This window comes from Morone saxatilis, unplaced genomic scaffold (assembly GCF_004916995.1).
Source record: "Morone saxatilis isolate NCDOM2014 unplaced genomic scaffold, NCSU_SB_2.0 Contig2, whole genome shotgun sequence".
In the NCBI taxonomy this organism is placed as follows: Eukaryota; Metazoa; Chordata; class Actinopteri; family Moronidae; genus Morone; species Morone saxatilis.
In genome coordinates, this window is record NW_023339762.1 from 17,462,716 (window position 1) to 17,481,505 (window position 18,790).

Consider the following 18,790-nt stretch of genomic DNA (forward strand, 5'->3'; position numbering starts at 1 on the left):
TACCAGGGCGGAGGAACATGATGCCCGAAACGAGACACTACCAGCACAGTAGCCTACTACCCACTGTTGTGCAACCTTTCAGGCTGTGTAGAGTAAATGTTACATGTTTGCCACCAAAATGGGTTTTTGCAAGTGCATAAACAGCAAACATATGCAGGCCTATGCACACTCAATTTTAGCAAATGCAGCAGTCACCTGTATAAAAATACTATAATGTCAGTGTCAGTCACATCTGTATATAAAAAGCTGTATATAGTGTAGGCCTACATGTAACTCTTATTCTATTTGTATTATCTTATATCATATATTATGTTTATTTTCTTATCTGCTGTGTTGTGTTGTATCTGGAGTGAGTTCATTTCTTTCTCTATCTTATCTTATATAATATAGTATATTTATAATGATTTCAAATTTACACATCATTCACATTAAATATAATTTGCACATTAAAGGTCCACTGGTAATATTTAGGAGGATCTATTGATAGAAATGGAGTATAATATTCATAGGTATGTTTTCATTAGTGTATAATCGCCTGAAAATAAGATTTCATTGTATTTTCATTACATTAGAATGTTTTTATCTACAGAGGGAGCGGGTCCTCTTCCACAGAGGCCGCCATGTTNNTAGCCCAGAACGGACAAACACTGACTCTAGACAGGGTCTTTTGTGTTTCTCATGAGTTTTACAGCCACCATAGTTTCTCCTCCATGCTGAGCTGTATATGGCTGCAGATTGAAACTTCACCGCTAGATGCCACTAAATCCTACACAATAGTCCTGTAAAGCACGACTGTAACTGTAACTGTAACACTATGGCCACAAGTTTAAAAATTTTAAAATGCATTTATGTATTCATATTCATTTGATTTGTCCTTATTTCAAACTAGTCACTTAAATACACCATTATTCAAGGTCTGAGTGAGAAAGACAGCAATGGGACCACAAGCAGTTAACAACAAACATATCTTAAACCTTAAAAGTCCACAGACGCGAGCGGTGTTCAGTTAGTTGCAATCTTAAACTTCACTGCTGGATGCCACTAAGTTCCACTACGCACTGGTCCTTTAAAGGCTGAGTGTGAACCCTCCCTTTCAAAGCGTGAGGGAGAAACTACAGCAGCCACGAAAGGCGTGAAAAACAGCCCTATCTAGAGAGTCCAATAAGTCCTCCTAAATGTTAGTGTACCAATCTCATGCCCCTGTAGTTTTACATACACTGTCATGAATGGTTCAAGATGCATAAAGTTGAAATATCATTAATTATCCTACCTCAGGACAATAATAAAACTGACTTTAAACTTTTTATCCTTTCTCGCTTTCTTGTTTTTTTAACTTGCTAAAAATGTGAAAGGACTGCATTTTTTCAGTCGGTTGAGGAATGTTTAGTTTTTTTTTTCTTGATTTCAATAGCAAAGCTTTCACGCCAGAGCCCATATTTAATTTCCTTATCCAATCAATATCTAATTTCTTTCAGGGGAAATCCCAAATGCGTGGGAAAGTGGCCAAATGTTGTTATTGCCTAAATAGAACAATGGGAGTGTATCCCTCCGTTGTTTGAAGAAACATATCAAATGCTTCTTTCTACACAGCCTCCCAGTGGCTTGGCAAGCTATTGTGTATCATATAACTTTAACACTCCAGGTTTGTAGTGCAGCCTGGAATCTATTTGCACAAGAAAAAAAAACTCAGTGTCCCAAACAGGGAAAAAACAAAAACATTTATTTTGTAAAATGTTTAATAGTTAGATAGATACCACATCATCATGTGGTCTTATTTGTTAACATTAAGTAGTTATGAGAGTGGAACGTGTTAGATTTAGATGCCAGGGTTTGCTTGTGTGAGCTCCTCCTTGTCAGCCGCTGACTGTGGGTGGTTGAAAAGTACAAGGCCGTTTCCTGCAGGGTCGGCGGTGCACAGTATCCAGTGGTTATTGTCCTGCTCAGCTTTATGGGAGTCTAAGAAGGTGTGGGCAGTCACCTCATACTCTTTGCCATATGTAGTCCTGCAGGGACACAGCTGTTAGCCACAGAACGACAGCATAACATGACTTTTAGCTGCCATTATATATATGTCCACTTGCTAAAAAGAAAATAAAAAATAGCCTACCACAAGACTTTATCACCCAGGACAGCGAGAGCCTGGTTTGTCTTGCAGTGTATGATCAGCACCTTCACATTCGCCTGTAAAAAAAAACAAAGACTATTAACAATTGCATGTTAGGAAGTACAAGAAACACAAATCATTCTGCATACAGTTTTTAGATTCAAACAACAGAAAATGCTAATGTTGAGACAGGTGAATAATTAACCATGAAGGTACAGGAGAGACTTACAGGAACAGGATGACCCTCATATTCAAGCCTCTCCTGAGGGTCAAAGTGCATTATCTTCCACCATGACAGAAAGCACCCACCGTCCTCTAAGTTCACTTCTTGTAGGAAGGACTTCTTTGCACTCTTTGAATGAAATAAAAATAATATGATATTGACAATAGGAGAAAAATCTAGTGAACAGGACAGACATCTGCAGTCTTCGTTTGACTTTAAGCGTGCGTGTAAGCTTTCTGCGTTTCTGCTTTGTTTAACGTCCCATCACAGCTGGTTGTTTTTCAGTATAATGCATTCTCCTTGATGCTTTTCAATAAATAATTAATGGTATGACTTGATCTACCTTGTGAAAAGTTTGCAGGTCACTCGTCAAGTATAACTGAGGAAAGAAAGGAAGAGAAAACATGTAAACACACAAAGTGATATGCAAAAAGCAAAGTGAACCACGTTCAATTTGGATTAAACATGAATAATGACATGACATTTACGTATCTCAGCCACGAAGAAACGGCATTAAATATTAAAGGTGTAATCCATTAGTTTAATATTTCACTTCCATAACGTCTGGGTACTCAGACAGACTACAAAAAAGAATGAAATAGCAAAGAAGGTGAAGATTTCCTGACTTTTTTTTGCATCTTTCATTAAACCTGCCCTGCCGGGAATTTACCCTCTTTTGAACTTCACTCCCCCGGTTTGTAACACAAGCTTTCTGTAAAAACTTCGAACTCTCCAAGTCAAACTGAGAGAACTTCCTTCCACAATAACCCATCATCAGGGTTATTTTCTTAGACGCCCCTCAATGCCAGAGAGGACGTTACACAACTGTTTTTGCATGCTGTGTAGAACTCCTCGTGAGACACACGCTGAACTCCACGTGTAAAGCCGCTGGAGTGTTAAATAAAGTACTTAATTATATGTGTGTGTGTTTGTTAGTTCACTTACTCCACTGGCAAAGCCACTTGTTGTTTTCAGGGCAAAACTTTGCTCAAAATGCAGAGTCGATCCTTCAGGACTGCCGTCTACACTGCAGTCACACAAGCAGTGTTACAGGTGTACACATCTGGGACAGTTAATATACGTGTTGAGGTGTACGTTGATGAAAAGTGTGCTGTGTGTGTGTGTACCTGGTAATGATGAAGGCAGTGCGTGTGCAGGCCTGAATAGTTCTTCCTGCACTGATCCCACATGGGGCTTGAATGCCAGGCGAAGGACTCTTCGTCAAACCGTTAATGTCTGTGTTAATGCTCACTGCGCTGCTCTCTCTGTTTTCTCCTCCCATGTTCACCAACATCACAACGTCCCCAAAGTGCAGTCTTCCATCATTTGTCACAGTGAGATCCACCTACACACACACAAGCAAACACCATTATCATGATCGTTAACATCCCCGTCATCGTTGTGATATTGTTGCTGTTGTTAATAGTTGCTCTTAATTGGCTTAAACTCGTTTTTACCGGTCTCAAAATGTGCTGTTTGAGGAAGTCTACTTTCTGGCCAGCAAGCTCACCCCTCTCTTTTTTCTCCAGATACTCTTTCTTTGCATCCTGGGAAAAGTTCAAGTCCAAGTTTAAAGAAAAACTTATCAACACAATATCAATGCATCACTGTTAGGCTTTTTTTTTTCTAGCTCTAAACCCAAATAACTTGAAAAAATATGGAAAATATTTTGTCATCTGCCATTCTGCTCTTTGTTACTGAATGGCCCGTGCTGAGTTTCTGAGTTTCTGTGTCCTTGTGTTACTGTTTAACGCATGTGTAACTAGCAATTTGCAAGTTACTGGGTGAGTCATTACAAACCCGTGCTGTGCAGACAAACTTTGCTGAAACCTTAGGCTGTTTGAATTTGAATTTGAAGACCCAAACGTTTTTCAAAGATCACAACTATGTCAATATTAAAGGGGAACGTATTAAATGATGCACAACTCATCTCAAATGTTCCTATTTTTCTGCAGCCATAAAAATATTTGGGTATTGAATATTTCACTCAGGGTAAACATATATCTTCAATGAAGAGTTGGAACAAGCAGATACAGAATATGATACTGTCAGCAAATCTCAAAACATCAGCTGATCTTTAAAGGGAATAACAATATCCTTGTATTATCATTATTAGCTCATTGACAGTCATCTAAGTATGACAAATGTTGCATTCTACCCTCCTTTTTCATTAAAACTTTTTTCACTTGTTAGTTTGTTATTATAAATATTTTTTTTGTCATTTATCTAATATAAAAAGATAAATAATAAGCATGTGCAAACAAATGAATTTATGTTTCACCTTCACGGCCCTATTAAAAAAAAGTAGGCCCATCATTTCAGCTCTAATGGGTGAGTTGGCTGACGCCAGCTGTTGTGTATCATAAAAGTTAAATAATAATTATATTAACGTGTAACAGGGCCAATAAATTAGATAAACGTTGAGAGTTATATATTTGGAAACAAACCTCATACAAGCGCTGGTCCTCATACCAGTTTCCGAGTCTATTTGAGCGATAAGGTTTCACATAAGACATACTGATAGCCTTTTGTGTACTGATAAGATAAAAACCTTAAAGCTACCTTTGGTGTTTGAGCTGGTAAACGTAGCCCAGGTATGGTTTGTGTACTGGTTTCTATGGTGACTGATGGTGACGGGCCAACGTCTCGTCTTATGTCAGTTCTCGCTGGTTATCGCGAGAGAGCGTGCTGGTACAGAGCCAATGAGATCTCTTGATTATGTCTGCTCATCCTGGTTCCCCCTCATGAGCAGGACGAGATCATGAAAAAATACTGACACACATATGTTTGTATTAAAACACAAGTACACATACACATACAGTTTTAAATACACATTTAAAACATTTCCTCGTAGCTTTGGTTTTGCATTAATGTGCCCGACCAAACACACTGGTAGAAGCACATATATCCACACATGTGACTCACGTCATCATTTTTACTGTGATTATAATTATTCAGAACAACATAAAAAATGCAAAAAACAACATATTAAAGGTGTCTTCCTCTATTTTTAATTAGGAGAAGAATAAGGTAGTTGAAAGGTTCTGAATTGAGGAACTCCAGATACCACGCAGCTTCACATCTGTTTACGTATAATCCTTCACAGTCCCTTTAAATAATAATCTCTGTGTATCAGAGTATTTACTATTTCTTATAAGCAATTAGATTCTAACAGCTGTAATTCAGACTGAATCTGTCCACATGTCTGCTGTCCAGTTTCCTTTTTCTCTGCTTCCGCCTGTGTGTATGCGTTAGTGGCCATTGGCCCGGCCTCTGGCTCCAGAGCCATTGATGTGACTGGATTTGTGGTTTCTTTCCATCGGTGAGTCACTGTCATCCTCCTCTGCATCGCTCCTGTCATCACCTTCCAGCTGCAGGATGAAGATGAGTCACAGAGAAGAGGTAGAAAATGAGTGTGAGTAATAAGACTTAACAAGCTTAAGTAACCTGCAGAATTGGCTAAGTATTCATACATTTCCATCCTACACGTAAATGAATATGCACATAGAAACACATGAAAACTGACCTTGCTGAAGATACACTTGTAGAGCATTCGTGATATGAGAACAGCCCAGTAGAAGTGGAGCATCTGCAGCACCAGCAACATCACATTGAAGAAGTAGTAGCCAAAGAAGGGAGCAAACTCCTCCAGTGGGTACACCCATGTACAGTGGATCAACCTGTAGATTATTATCACATTATATCTTCACACATTACACCAAGATCTTCATCGTGCTGCGCCTGTCCATTTCACACACACTTACCAGAATGGAAAAATGACAAGTCTTGTCAGCATAAAGAGAAACGTGAACACCACAAACATGGCATTAGCAGTCCGGTGCCACTTGGCGTAGTTTAATACCTTTGCACCCTGTGAGGTAAAAACAGGGAATCAGATTCAGTTCTTTGTTTAAAAGGGATAGTTCATAGTCATAACATCACTGCAGGCGGGTTTGCTATTTAGATTTAGCTTTAATCATGTAATAATACCGTACAAGAAGGACATTTTTCCTATGCTAATACAGGAGGTTGACATAATAATAATAATAATAACAATCACAGAAATTCAAGATTGAAACAGCTGCCTCCTCCTACTACTTTAGTAATCTCAGTTGTGATCCCAAATGCTAATGTAAATCATTTTTAAAAAAAAGTTTTTGGTAAATGGTCCTGTACTTGTAAAGTTCCATTTACTATAAATGTATACCACTCAAAGCACGTTTACACTACGTGCCACATTCACCCTTTCTCACTCAGCGATGGCAAAGGCCATCAAACAGAAACTAACACATTTATACACATTCACAGACCGATGCATTGGGAGCAATTTGGGGTTCCATATCTTGCTCAAGGATATTTCGACATGTGGCGGGAGGAGCTGGGGATCGAACAACCTTCCAATTAGTGGATGACCCGCTCTGCCTCTGAGCCACAGCCGCCATGCTAGCAATGGGGCTAGGCGATTGCCTTCAGGTTCACTGCTGTTCAATCTCAAATTAATGTTTATGCGAAAGGGCAATACATGTGGGTTAGAGGGGGGAAGAGTTAAGAATTGTTTTGTCATCAGATTGGAGACCTGCCTACAGCGATTTCAGCAATAAGCCAGACATCTTGGCTTTGTGACAAACTACTGACACAACTACTAAGCCACATTTTTACCCTTATTGTTTGTCTGTTTCTGCAGAATTTAGACAATGCAAACCCATTATCTGTTAATACCGCATCCAGACCTACAGTATGACAATAGCTATCACACTGATTACCTTGCGCATGTCACTGATATAAAAACAGCGCTGACCTCGAGCAGTATGTCGGCGGAGTCATGAACTGCCATCACAAGCGTCCCAATACGGATGTAGTTTGAAATCCAGGAGAAACTCAGAAGAGTCAGTGTGGCTATGTGATGAATCACCTGCTCTTTGAAGTCCTACACTCAGACACACATGACAGGTAAACATGCATGCATATGACATGTGGACATCCCCAATTTATTGCATCTTTATATAATTAATGGTAAATGCAGGTTTGTTTTAAAATTGATATTCAAAATGTTTTAATGAGTGTAGTACATCCCTTTTATTTCACACATCTGCACACTCACCTTGCGTTTAACATCAAAAGTGAGGCTGAGGAGCAGAGAAGAGTAGAAGCCCATTTCCAAGAGGTAATACCAGTACTGAGATGGCAGCATGGACTGCATGGACACACGTAAAGATGTTTATTATATTACATACTGTCTTATTGTACAAGCCATCCTAATAGCAATGGCAAAAGCACGTACTTGTTTAGGGAAGCCTGCCCAAACCTCCTTCAGATTATAGAACCAAGGTTTCTACAGCCAACAAAAACAGAGAGGGAGATGAGTGTGTGTGTGGGGTGTTAGAGAATAGCCTTGAAAAAAGAGACAAGGGTAAACGTTGGCCACAAACTCATGCATATTTGTCTGCAATGTCGACTGCGTGAGTGTGAGAAAAACCCTGAATCAGACATGAGATAGGAAGAAAGATGAGTTTCACATACTGCACACAGTGAATGTGGTACACCCAAACAGGGAGACAGATGGAAGGAAGTAGAGAGAGAAAGACAAAATAAGGAGAGCAGCAAAGCAAACAAGTTGTGCAATGGAATAAAACTGGCTGACATGAGAGACAGTTACTGTGATAAAACATGGAAAAAGGCCAGAACTACTTACATCATAGAGAGCTAGGACTCCATAGACAAATGCAAAAAAATAAAACACACATCTCCAACTGTTGACAGACAAGAATAATGTCACATATTTACACTTTATATTGTTATCACATCAGTGTATAATCACACCCACACACACACACACACACACACAAGCACACACACACACACACACCTGGCCTCGCAGAACCTCTTGCGAAGCCCTGGGCGCTCCTGGTTCCTCCTCCTCCTGAACCAGACTTGAACTCTCCTTTCCGGCCAACTGGTCTTCTTACACAGAGACGTCACATCAGCCTGAGACAGAAGGGAAACAATCCAGTTGTTTTCCACCCTAGGAGGCACACGCTCTTACACAAGTTAAACACCAGCATCAAGTTTTACTCATTGCAAAAAGAACATGTAACTTATTGTCCATCAAATTTCAGTAAAAAACAGAAAGATAAAACATTTGTTTTGACGAAAACCCACAGTTAAAAGTGAAGTGACGCAGTATACAGGTATGTGAAAATATCTTTAAAGTCTAGTGGTAACATTTAGGAAGATCTATTGTTAGAAATGAATTATAATAATATTCATAGATAGGTTTTCATTAGTGTATAATCACCTTTTGTTACCTAAGAATGAGCTGCTTTTATCTACAGATGCCGTAGGTTGCTTTTCATGGAGTCCCCCATGTCGAACTGCAATGTTTCTAGTAGCCCAGAGAACAAACCAAACACTAGCTGTAGATAGGGCCTTTCCTGTTTTCACAAGTTTGGCTGCCACCGTAGTCTCTCCTACACACTTCACAGCTCATTTTCATTCCCAGGTCGTCAAATATAGACTGCAGGGGTGTTCAGTTGGTTGCAATCTGTGATTTCACTGCTAGATGCTACTAAATCCTACACACTGGTCCTTTAATTCTTGTTAATACCACACAAAATCCTGTGCCTAAAGTGCTATGTACCATCTGGTGACTAAGATGACTGCATGTGAACAACAAATCGCCTTCGTTTTTTAGTGAAATACCCCTTTTAACAGACCTTTGATGGAACCCGTGCTTGGCTGCAGAAGTAGTTTTCTAGGACTGGGTTGGGTTCTGCTGTGAGTCGTACCCTGTCCCTGATTTCCCAAACATCAGCCAGTGGTGCGGCCAGATACCTGCAACAGCACACAAGCAACATCACAAACTGTATAACAAATGATCTGGCACAGCACAGGCTTTGTTTCTTCCTTCTAAACACAACAGAAGTGATTCTATGGAGGTCAATGTATAACACTTGCTCCTCACATCTTGTGCAACATAATCCCAGTATTCTGAAACCAGACGGTTGCATTGCTAAACTCACGGACACACATGCACTCACATACCGTACTGTCTGTTCTCACCTCTCAAACAGGTATCTGACCAGGAGCATGCAGAGGGCACAGGGCAGAGCAGCGTAAAGTTGGGAGGCTTTAGCGTAGACACGACCTTCATTGTCCTCCAGATCGGACCAGGAGACGTTTTCTGGCAGCCACAGACGCTCCCACCACAGCCATTCAGTGACGGTCTGCAACATGCTGCAGGCCAACATAGGATTCACCCATGAAATGTTGTCATACCACACGGGTAGAATATTTTCATTTGACTTTAATAAAACTTTACTTTGATTTTAAGACTCAAAATACAATTAAGACTAGATCAAAGATTTGTGTGTCTATTTATTTTTCCAATTATAGAATGAAACAATGTCAGCTGGCCAAAATAGTGCACATTCACTGCAATTATGTGGCAGCCAAACCAGTTTTTAAAGAATAAACTGAACACTGGATACAGGCTGGCACGCTGAAACAGCCACTATAGGGCTCTGGTCCACATCCACTCACAGTCAAAAACACACCACTTTTTTTGTCTTGAATCAACAGTGCCAATTTAGTTGTGTTCACAATAGGCGCTGGAAATAAAATCTGGCATAATGAAAACCATTAGTTCATAAAAATGTTGTCCTTTTACTGGGATTTACATGTGTACATTGGTATTTATGGCAGGACAGGGGTTTTACCTTGGTTTCCTTTAATCCGTTTTTATCGACCAAAAAGTAAAAAAAAAAAACAATTGCTGTTAATAATCATCAAATGAAAAACCATGAATGTTATTTAATGTAATCTCATTTAGAACTTAGTATGACATCATTACATAGACTGACTTTCTCTCAGCACCCCCAACTCTGACTTATTTCTGTCTGTCTGCCACGACCGCCTACTGGTCTCTGATAGGACAACTGCTCTGGGGACAGTCAGGAACAAAGTGGGAGATGGAGAACAATAATAGATATCAAAGGGCAAGAAAGATAAAGAAGGGTGAGGAGCAATTCAAAGAGATAAAGTCCTTTTAGCTGTGGACTCTGCCCATAACAGTATAGATAAAAACATGTTATTTGAGCAATTAGAAAACAACTTTTCAAATGGCCAACCAAAGTTGTCTAAAGAAAAAGAATTATAAATATTTGCTCTGAGTTGTTGAATTATTCACTAGGATACAGTATAACTCATATTACTGTGTCCTTGAACCCCAAAATAAATCACTATGTCAGCATGGGAAAACACATATGTACCTTAAGGCACTGATGTCTTGATAAAATCCAACAGAAGAGAGGAAAGCTAAGGCAGAGGGTGGATACAGATAGAGTGAGTGTGAAAGTCTTCACTTTTAAAGTTTTTATATTCAGTCCTTTGTCAGTTACACGATACATCCATTAATGTATGCACATGCCCATGTATACACACACACACACACACACACACATACACACACACTCACCTTCAGTATGCCCACTGTGAGACGTAGTGTTTTCCAGGGACCTGTCTGTGTGAAGCCAGTCTGTTACTCATACAGTTTGTGGACTGCACTTATCCACATCAGATAACAGCCTCGTTAGATCCTATATGTTCGCTCTTTTGGCTATTGTGGAGCCATTCTTCAAAGACTGCGTGAAATGTTTTTAAGGAAGGAAAATATTGATTCATGAGCTTATGCTTTCCCTGATCTGTATGATGTACCTCATTGTGTGTGAGGCTCCAGTGAGCATGTTGTTTTTGTGTGTCTGGTCGCTCACCTGGTTAGAGAGACTGGGATCCTTCCCTCCCACTCTGTCTAATCTTGTGATTACACCCTTGTAGTTGCAGCAAGACCTAAGATTACCTCAGCACTGGAAACTCCTAATTGCCGTTGAAACATTTTTCATTTTCAGCTGTAAATGCTATAAGCTTCAGAAGTCATCACTGTGTGCGATTGTTGGCGTAGCCTCACCTGCAAAAAAATTCCCTTGGAAGCCCCCACAAAGGGCCCATTCATTGGTGGGGCAGGGGAAGGAGGAGCCAGTGCAGGTTATGGATAGAGGAGAAAAGGGAACTTTCACACAGTGAAACATCACTCTGCATTAATGGCTGCCTGGGTTAATAATAAAACATATCAATGCAAATCAAGTGACCTTGGCTACGATTAACTTCCTTCTCTGCTCAGTTTCTTTTGGGAAAATATGATTAGATTACTGGTTTATGACCAAGTGGAAGATTTTTCTTTTTAATCCTTTTTAGGAGAACATTTAAATATCAAGTTTCAGAGGGATACAAAAGCAAAACAACACGTCACTGAATATCCATATTAAAATACAGGTCACGGAATAATTTCTTGGTGTTCCACCGGACGCCACAGGGAGGCAGCAGAGACAAGACAATGGGCCTCTTAGTGTTGATACTGTCACCATCTTCCAGTGAGGATTTACTAGTGACATACATACTGTACATGTTGTGTTGTTCGTCTCATGTTTGTTCAGCTTGCCATATCTGAAAATAGGTACTTCTGGACATGTGATGTTATTTGTCTCCTATTTACGCTTAATATCGGTAATTAACATAAACTGCAATAAATATAATACTTCCAGTTTTCACCTCTCCTGTCTGTAGTCAAAGCCCATGCAGCAAAGTTAACAAATGCAACAAACCAACCCATGACCTTTAGAGTTCAGCAGGAAAAACAGATATCAAAAATATGTCCTTCTTTTATTATCATTTTACATGTTTTTATATATCAAAACCTCTAAAAATAAACAGTAGGTCTACAAGCATAACTGTTGATACTAGCTGTGCTGTATATATTTCCATTTTCCTCTGGTCTACAAGGCAGCACTGCTGCATGTGTGGGACTGAAAATAACAGAGGAGCAGTGGCTACGGAGCTGTGTCAGTGGGAAAAAAACAAATCAACAAAAAACAACAGAAGAGTTCAGTCCATTGATATTTTCCTCGAGCATGGCAGGGAGAGTTTTAGAGCAGTTTTTCTCTGGATTGTCCAGCACTCCCCTTGTCTAGACCAGCCCTAAACCACTGAGTAGTATAAACATCTCTGTGAAGATTAAGAGGATAAAAAAGGACGTTCTGTTGATCTGGATGGTCTCTCTTCAGACCCCAGGTATTACGTATGCAGATAGGGAGGACAGACGGAGGGGTGAGGCTCCAGTCATAGACAGGGGAGGCTAATCTGGATAGTCCTCCTCCTCCCTCTGCCACCCTCTGGCCCTTTCCCTTGCCCTCCAGCTCTCCTCATACTGGCGCGTTACGCTTCAGTTCACTGGGGGAAGGAGGGATGCAGTCCTCCAGCTTCATAAAGCTGGTGGAATGGGTAGGCTTGGTGGAGGGCTCCTCGGGGCCGGGGGCTCTTTGCCGTGCAGGCAGCGTGGAGCACCGGGCTTTGCCCCTGGAGCGAGGCTGTTGAGGCGGAGGGCCTTTCAGCATGAATAGTTCACTGGGGCCTTTGGGCTGTTGGGCTGATGGGGACTGTGTGGGATGTGGAGAGGTTGGTGACACCGGTGTGTGTGGGGGAGAGAATGGGTTGGATGAGGCTGATAATGAAGAGGAGTGTTTCCCAGAGGTTCCCAGAGGAACCAGTGGAGTAAGTGTGGCCGCCTGCTGGAACCTTGTGAGGCTGGTGGAGTGGCTGGGCCGTGGCAGACTGTAGCAAGCCTCAGTCCCTTTGTGGCGGGAAGGCAGGGTGGAGCAGCGGGCCTTGGCCCTTGAGCCTGGCTCTCTGGGAGGAGGAGCAATTAGTGAGAAGAGCCTAGTGTCAATATCTGAGGCTGTAATGTCTGCCCTGGAGCTCTTCAGACTCAGAGATGAGCCTCTTTTAGATGATGGCTGTGACGGAGGCTCCTGGTCTTTCTGGTATTCCTGTTTGGAGCCTGAGCGGGGAAGCGCTGCATCTGTAGCTGTGCTGGATGAGGGTTCTTCATCTACATAACAAGGAATAGAAAAAAAAAATCAAATGATTAAACATGTAATGCATATTGAAGATCAAAAGCCAAAAACAGAAAGTATACATTATATTTTCTCTTCTCACCTAACAGCCCCAGCTCGGACATGAAGGAGTCCAGATCGACAGTGAAGTTCTCGTCTGCCTTCACTTCCTTTTCTTCCTCCTCTTTTTGTGCTTCTTCCTCTTTTTCTTCTCCTCCCTCTAGCTCCTTATCATCCTTTCCATTTTCTTCATTCACTTCTTCATCATTTTCCTTTTCTCCCCCTTCTACCTCTCCGCCCTCGTCTTCTCCTCCACCTCCTTGCTCTTCCAGCGCATTTTCTTCAACTTCTTCAAGTGACTTCCCGATCTCTGGATCGCTGTCCCTGTCCCTTTGGGGTTCATCCAGCTTGATCTCCACCCTTTCTTCTTCCTCCACCTCCACCTCCTCCACTTGCTGCTCCTCCTCTTCTTGCGGTGGTGCCTCCACCACAATGTCTATGTTGGCCGGGAAGCACGGCATGGAGCGTTTTGGAGCGTGAGATTTGACACGTGCTTCTTGGTCCTGATTCAGCAGAAACTCCATCAGCATCATGTTCTCTTTCTTCAGCTGTTCACGCAGAGATCGTGGTACGTCCGGGATCATCCAGGCAACCAACATGCTGAGGAACATCGCAAGGTTCTGCAGGGACACAGACAAGGATATGTCTTTTTTTGTTTACATGTCTGTTTACATTTCCAGAAGTGACTTATCCACATCCACAAACAAATTCAGTGTGCAAAAAAACACTCTGCAAACGCTATCACTACACTATTTCAGGTTGGCTTCAGACTCAACATGCCAGCAGTAAAGACCAACAATAGTCAAGAAAATGTATAGCAAGGTTTTGAAAAAGAAACTATATAGTTTGTTGACGGAGAAACAAAGAAAATTGTTTAATGCTAATGGATTTCAGAATCTTTGGGGCTCAGACACCACTTTTTAGATCAATATTAACATAACCACAATTGTAAATATTATTTATATACCTGGAAAAATATTACAAAGGCCAATTTTGCAGCCAGGACAGACCAGTACTGTTTAGAGAAAGTGTAGGCATCTGGGTCCCATGGCGGGTCTCTGTAGTCCTTATACCTGTAAAAAACACAGACAGTTTGAGTATTAGCAAGGAGGAACCTGGAGAAACATGAATGATGGTTTCCGATTTGATAAAAATTTGGTAATTCTTAAAAAGAAAGATTTGCCTCAGTAAAATCCCTACTTTAAATGCCACATTGTAAAGTTTCGGAAAACTCTAGACAAGATTCAGGGTAAAGTAAGAGTTAAGCTGCTGGGCTCAAAGATTTAGAGGGAAATCCAGGTAGGTCAAGGTTAAGAGAGTCTCACTGACCTGCACATGGAGACTCCGGTGATGAGGGTGGTGGTAGGCGCAGTGCCCGGTGGGAAGTTGCTGACATTAAAGTAGGACAGTGAATGCTCTGTGTAGCCGTTCATGGTGCCATTTACACTGTACATGTACTGGTAAACCATTCGTGGTACAAACTCCGATGTGAAGGAGATTACAAATGCCTGAGAAGACAAACACAATACTGTATTATGATACATCTTCATGAACCAGTTACTGTATTTGGACCATGATTATTTGTTTTGTTGTTTCTCAAAATAGCTTTCTGTAATTGAACTCTATTATGATGAGTTCAGTATGCTGATTGATTTTTTAACTATAAATTCACCAGTTTTACAGAACAGAAAACAGCTCACTACCATCACCACACAACACTGTACACAGAAATGTTAGGCAGACTCAGACACAGAGTTACCCTGTGAGATCTTCAACCATTCGTAGTGCTAGAGCAATGTTTTGATACACATTCCTGCCATTCCCCTGATTGACAGGGACAGATAACAAGTAAAAAGTGTAGCAAAATTGATTCATTTCAATTATTTAAAAAAACGCTAGATTTAAACAATACACACAGTGCATTTTGGTGAAATTGAATTTTAAAATGTATAATTGTGTTTGTTTACAGAAAAGCTCCACAGGGCACCTTTAATGCACGATAAGGACAAAACACTCCAAACACTTAACAGCAAATTCATAGAGCTGTACAGTACAAGTAAACTATTGCGCACATCACATAAGTAAGACATATCCTGCCAGAGGTCAAAGGTTATGGGCACAGTGGACACACACTCACTCACACACACTTACATTGGTAATGACAGAGAATTTGCTGATTCCACAGAGAATGTTGTACCAAATCCCTGGAGATAGCATGTGCATGAAAAGAGACAAAAAGGGAAAGGGAAGAGTGTCCATGCGTATGTGTGTGTGTTTGAATGTGTATTGTGTGTGTATTTGTGTAAAGAAAAGTAACAGACAGACAAACATGGAGACAAAGAGACAAAAAATGGACGGGAAGAGTGGAGTAAAGGAAAAGAAAGTGATTAAAAGTTCCAGGTATACTTTATTTCACATTCACACAGACTGACAGAGTGAACATGCTCTCATATGTACCTATGTCTTTACACCTCACAGCATCAGGCCGTCGGATCTCAGTGACAAATTTTGCAGCATCGAGGCGAATCTCAATGACGTTGTTGAGCAGAGCAAAAGCTGGCGCCAGCGGGAAGGAGGCCACGAACAGAGACACGAACCCGTACTGGATTACTGTAAATATTAATACAAGCAGGAACACAGTTAAAAAAACGACATTGTGTGATTGCAGTAGCGAGTGACTCAGTGGATAAAAGGATGACTCACTCATTTCCATGTACTCTGGGCTCACTCCTTCAAAGGGTTCAAGGGTGAAATCTTTGTCAAACTGCTGCTTTGGTCTCATTTCTTCCTCATTATCCTCATTTCCTGCTGCTCTTTTCTTTCCCTTTTCTTCCTGCATTGTTCTGTACATTTTTTTAAGCTTACTGAAAAAAAAAACAGAGGACAGAGTGAGAGCAGAGATAGCACAGACTAGAAACTTGGTGAAGCATTTTTACAAGAAAAGTGTGTTTGTAGAAGTGAAATAATAATAAATATATATATATATATATATATGGTATATACTTACGGTATGAGAACCTCAAACACATTGTTTTGGATGAGCTGCTTTCCGAGCATGATCATGCTGAGCTGGATGCACAGCTCAATGAGGCAGCCTGGTGGAGCACACTGTGTAAAAAAAAAAGACACAGATGCACGTTTCCTGTACATATAAATACACATAAACAATGACTACTAATGTGTGTCACTGGACCTACCTCCTCCATGCGATAGTCTCCAAAGACGTAAACATAATCACCAGGCCGCCCAGCAAACCTGTATGAGGAGAGGACCAGGTCACATGATAAAGCAGACAATGGTGGGAAATGAGCAAAGAAAGACTTTATAAAAGACACACACCTGCCCTTGAAGAAGGCCACATAGAAAATAGGTGCAAAGGCGTTCATGGATTTGAGAAAGAAAGACTTAAAGATGAGCCTCTCTTCAAACTCTTCTTTTGTCTTAGGAAGTTCTATTGGAAAGGAGACACAATAACTGTTAGACAAACTTCCTCATAATGGTATGTTGGTATGTCAGTGACCTTCATCTAAACTTGCACTCCCTAAATGAGTTGCCTTTCATGCTAACCCTAACCCTAACATGTGTTGTACATGTTACAGTTTATTTAATCATATCTGTATTTTAATCCATACAGTCAAATTAAAAATTAACTTGGCTACAACTTAACACACAGTGTACAAAAAATAAAAAATTGTTGGGCATAAAACTATGCCCAACAATAACTCAACCAATGCTCAGTACTCAGTCAAAACAAGACTCTATGTAGTGCATTTACATCATAAAGTCTGTATCTATGATAGCAGCAAAAGACCAATGAACACGTTATTCTGTAGCTTTTTTGTTAAAGACAATAGCCAAGTTAATATAACAAACAACAATTGACTTAAGATGACTTTCTTGCAAGTTAGAATGGACAACAGCAAAGTTATTAAGTTTTTTATTTAAAATGTAATTTTAATCTTTCCTGCAAAGTTCTGAAATAATGGATTTCATGTCTTTTCAGTTCCCATTTGGTTTGTTGCAATTCCCTGTATTAGAGTTTTGCACATATGCCACTGTGCTCTCTCTGTTGTTCAGCAATAACATTAGTCCTAAAGATTCCCTATTTAATGCTTTAATTTGTAACAGCATTCAGTACAATACCCAATTCAGTCAGCCACACAGCAATCGCTCCGTAGACCTCTTCTAACACCAGAACGACCAGCATGTTCAGGATGATGCCTGTGGTGGTGACGGTCATCCTCACGCTGGCCTTGGCTTCTGGATCAGGGTTCATGGACCACACACTTAACATGCAGATGCGATAAACGGCCACTCCAAACACCGCAGAGAAGGTTACAAAGATCTGAACACACACAACACACATGCCCACAACATTTAAATGTTAGATGACAAGACTCTGGTGTAGAAAAATGTTCAATTTACCAATCTTTATGATAATATTTGGTACATGTAAATATACATTTTTATCTTTATCTTCTTGTTGTGTAACGATTCATTTTCTCTTTTTCCTTATTACTGTTTCATCTGTCTGTTCTTTAAATTTTTGTTGAATATAGATTTAAATATCTGTATTGATTGACACAATAAAAAATGTTGCTAGTACTAATTTAGAGTCACTAGTGTTGACACTATATTGGTAAAGAAATAATGGATATAATATGGAAACAGTGAGGGAATTATGTACACAAAATAGAGGATTTATGTAGATAAACTGACAAATATTACAAAGACAGAAGGAAAAAATCTGCTGATTTCGGATGCCTGATATACTGATATAAATTACAATAAACATATAATATTGTGTGATGAGAAAGCATCATAAGATTCAAAGAAGGATCAACAAGGAGACAGAGGGTGATAATATAAAAAGTGATAATATAAATAGGGTAGAAATGCAGTACCAGTAGTAGTAAGGTGGACACATTGATGAGATAACCTGACAGGTGATCCTCAATGTCCAAGGACTCTGGCTCTCGCTGTCAGGAAAGACATGCATATTATTTGGGTACACAAACAAAAACAAACAGCATATGCTGTAATGCATGCAAAGTATGTGTGCAGTAACTCTGAGCACATGTCCTGCACACACACATTGTGTTTTCTGTCTGGCAGGTGCATGCTTGCCATCTGAAAGGACAGAAATCCCCTCCCATTCTTCCTCTCCCTCCTCCCCTTTCTCTCTCCATCAGTAATCTGAGCTAATCTCAGGCAGGTAAGCAGCTTTGGACTCAACCACCCACTGTGGGTGAAGGGGGTTTCTTCTTTATGCACCGACGTAAACTCAAACAGACAGTTAGACTGTAATAACTATATTATGCCATAATATTTGATGGTATAGCAACAGTTGTTTACCTTCACGGAGTGTTGTGTAACTGAAGTAGTGAGATATGCATTATGTTGCTATGAAGCAAGTTTAAATCACCTCAGTGTAACAGCCCTGTAACCCCCCCCCCCCCA

At 40.4% G+C, this 18,790-nt stretch overlaps 3 protein-coding genes across 3 annotated transcripts in view; all 3 read right to left on the bottom strand.

Moving 5' to 3' along the window:
* Positions 1 to 1,699: 1,699 nt before the first annotated feature.
* Positions 1,700 to 5,052, bottom strand: cfap161 (cilia and flagella associated protein 161). The gene is made up of 8 exons (XM_035664311.1): positions 4,775 to 5,052; positions 3,785 to 3,874; positions 3,455 to 3,672; positions 3,273 to 3,354; positions 2,671 to 2,706; positions 2,334 to 2,456; positions 2,108 to 2,181; positions 1,700 to 2,003 (listed from the first exon to the last, which is right to left on the bottom strand). Exons 1-8 carry the CDS (start codon positions 4,841 to 4,843, stop codon positions 1,817 to 1,819), a joined length of 879 nt encoding a protein of 292 aa, XP_035520204.1. The 5' UTR covers positions 4,844 to 5,052; the 3' UTR covers positions 1,700 to 1,816.
* Positions 5,053 to 5,177: 125 nt separating this feature from the next.
* cers3b (ceramide synthase 3b) lies at positions 5,178 to 11,283 on the bottom strand. The gene is made up of 12 exons (XM_035664313.1): positions 11,096 to 11,283; positions 10,801 to 10,845; positions 9,387 to 9,560; positions 9,041 to 9,158; positions 8,194 to 8,312; positions 8,020 to 8,077; positions 7,609 to 7,659; positions 7,429 to 7,521; positions 7,126 to 7,254; positions 6,092 to 6,198; positions 5,854 to 6,007; positions 5,178 to 5,698 (listed from the first exon to the last, which is right to left on the bottom strand). Exons 3-12 carry the CDS (start codon positions 9,557 to 9,559, stop codon positions 5,579 to 5,581), a joined length of 1,122 nt encoding a protein of 373 aa, XP_035520206.1. The 5' UTR covers position 9,560; positions 10,801 to 10,845; positions 11,096 to 11,283; the 3' UTR covers positions 5,178 to 5,578.
* A 1,297-nt stretch (positions 11,284 to 12,580) lies between these two features.
* Positions 12,581 to 18,790, bottom strand: part of LOC118330385 (anoctamin-1) — a 9,470-nt gene continuing 3,260 nt past the window's right edge. The window contains exons 8-19 of the mRNA XM_035664883.1: positions 18,235 to 18,309; positions 17,474 to 17,675; positions 16,670 to 16,781; positions 16,528 to 16,585; positions 16,338 to 16,438; positions 16,034 to 16,194; positions 15,788 to 15,940; positions 15,482 to 15,534; positions 14,660 to 14,838; positions 14,298 to 14,403; positions 13,374 to 13,950; positions 12,581 to 13,266 (exon numbers count right to left, since the gene is read on the bottom strand). Of these exons, the coding sequence (XP_035520776.1) occupies positions 12,581 to 13,266; positions 13,374 to 13,950; positions 14,298 to 14,403; positions 14,660 to 14,838; positions 15,482 to 15,534; positions 15,788 to 15,940; positions 16,034 to 16,194; positions 16,338 to 16,438; positions 16,528 to 16,585; positions 16,670 to 16,781; positions 17,474 to 17,675; positions 18,235 to 18,309 (2,463 nt within the window). The remainder of the gene's footprint in view (positions 13,267 to 13,373; positions 13,951 to 14,297; positions 14,404 to 14,659; positions 14,839 to 15,481; positions 15,535 to 15,787; positions 15,941 to 16,033; positions 16,195 to 16,337; positions 16,439 to 16,527; positions 16,586 to 16,669; positions 16,782 to 17,473; positions 17,676 to 18,234; positions 18,310 to 18,790) is intronic.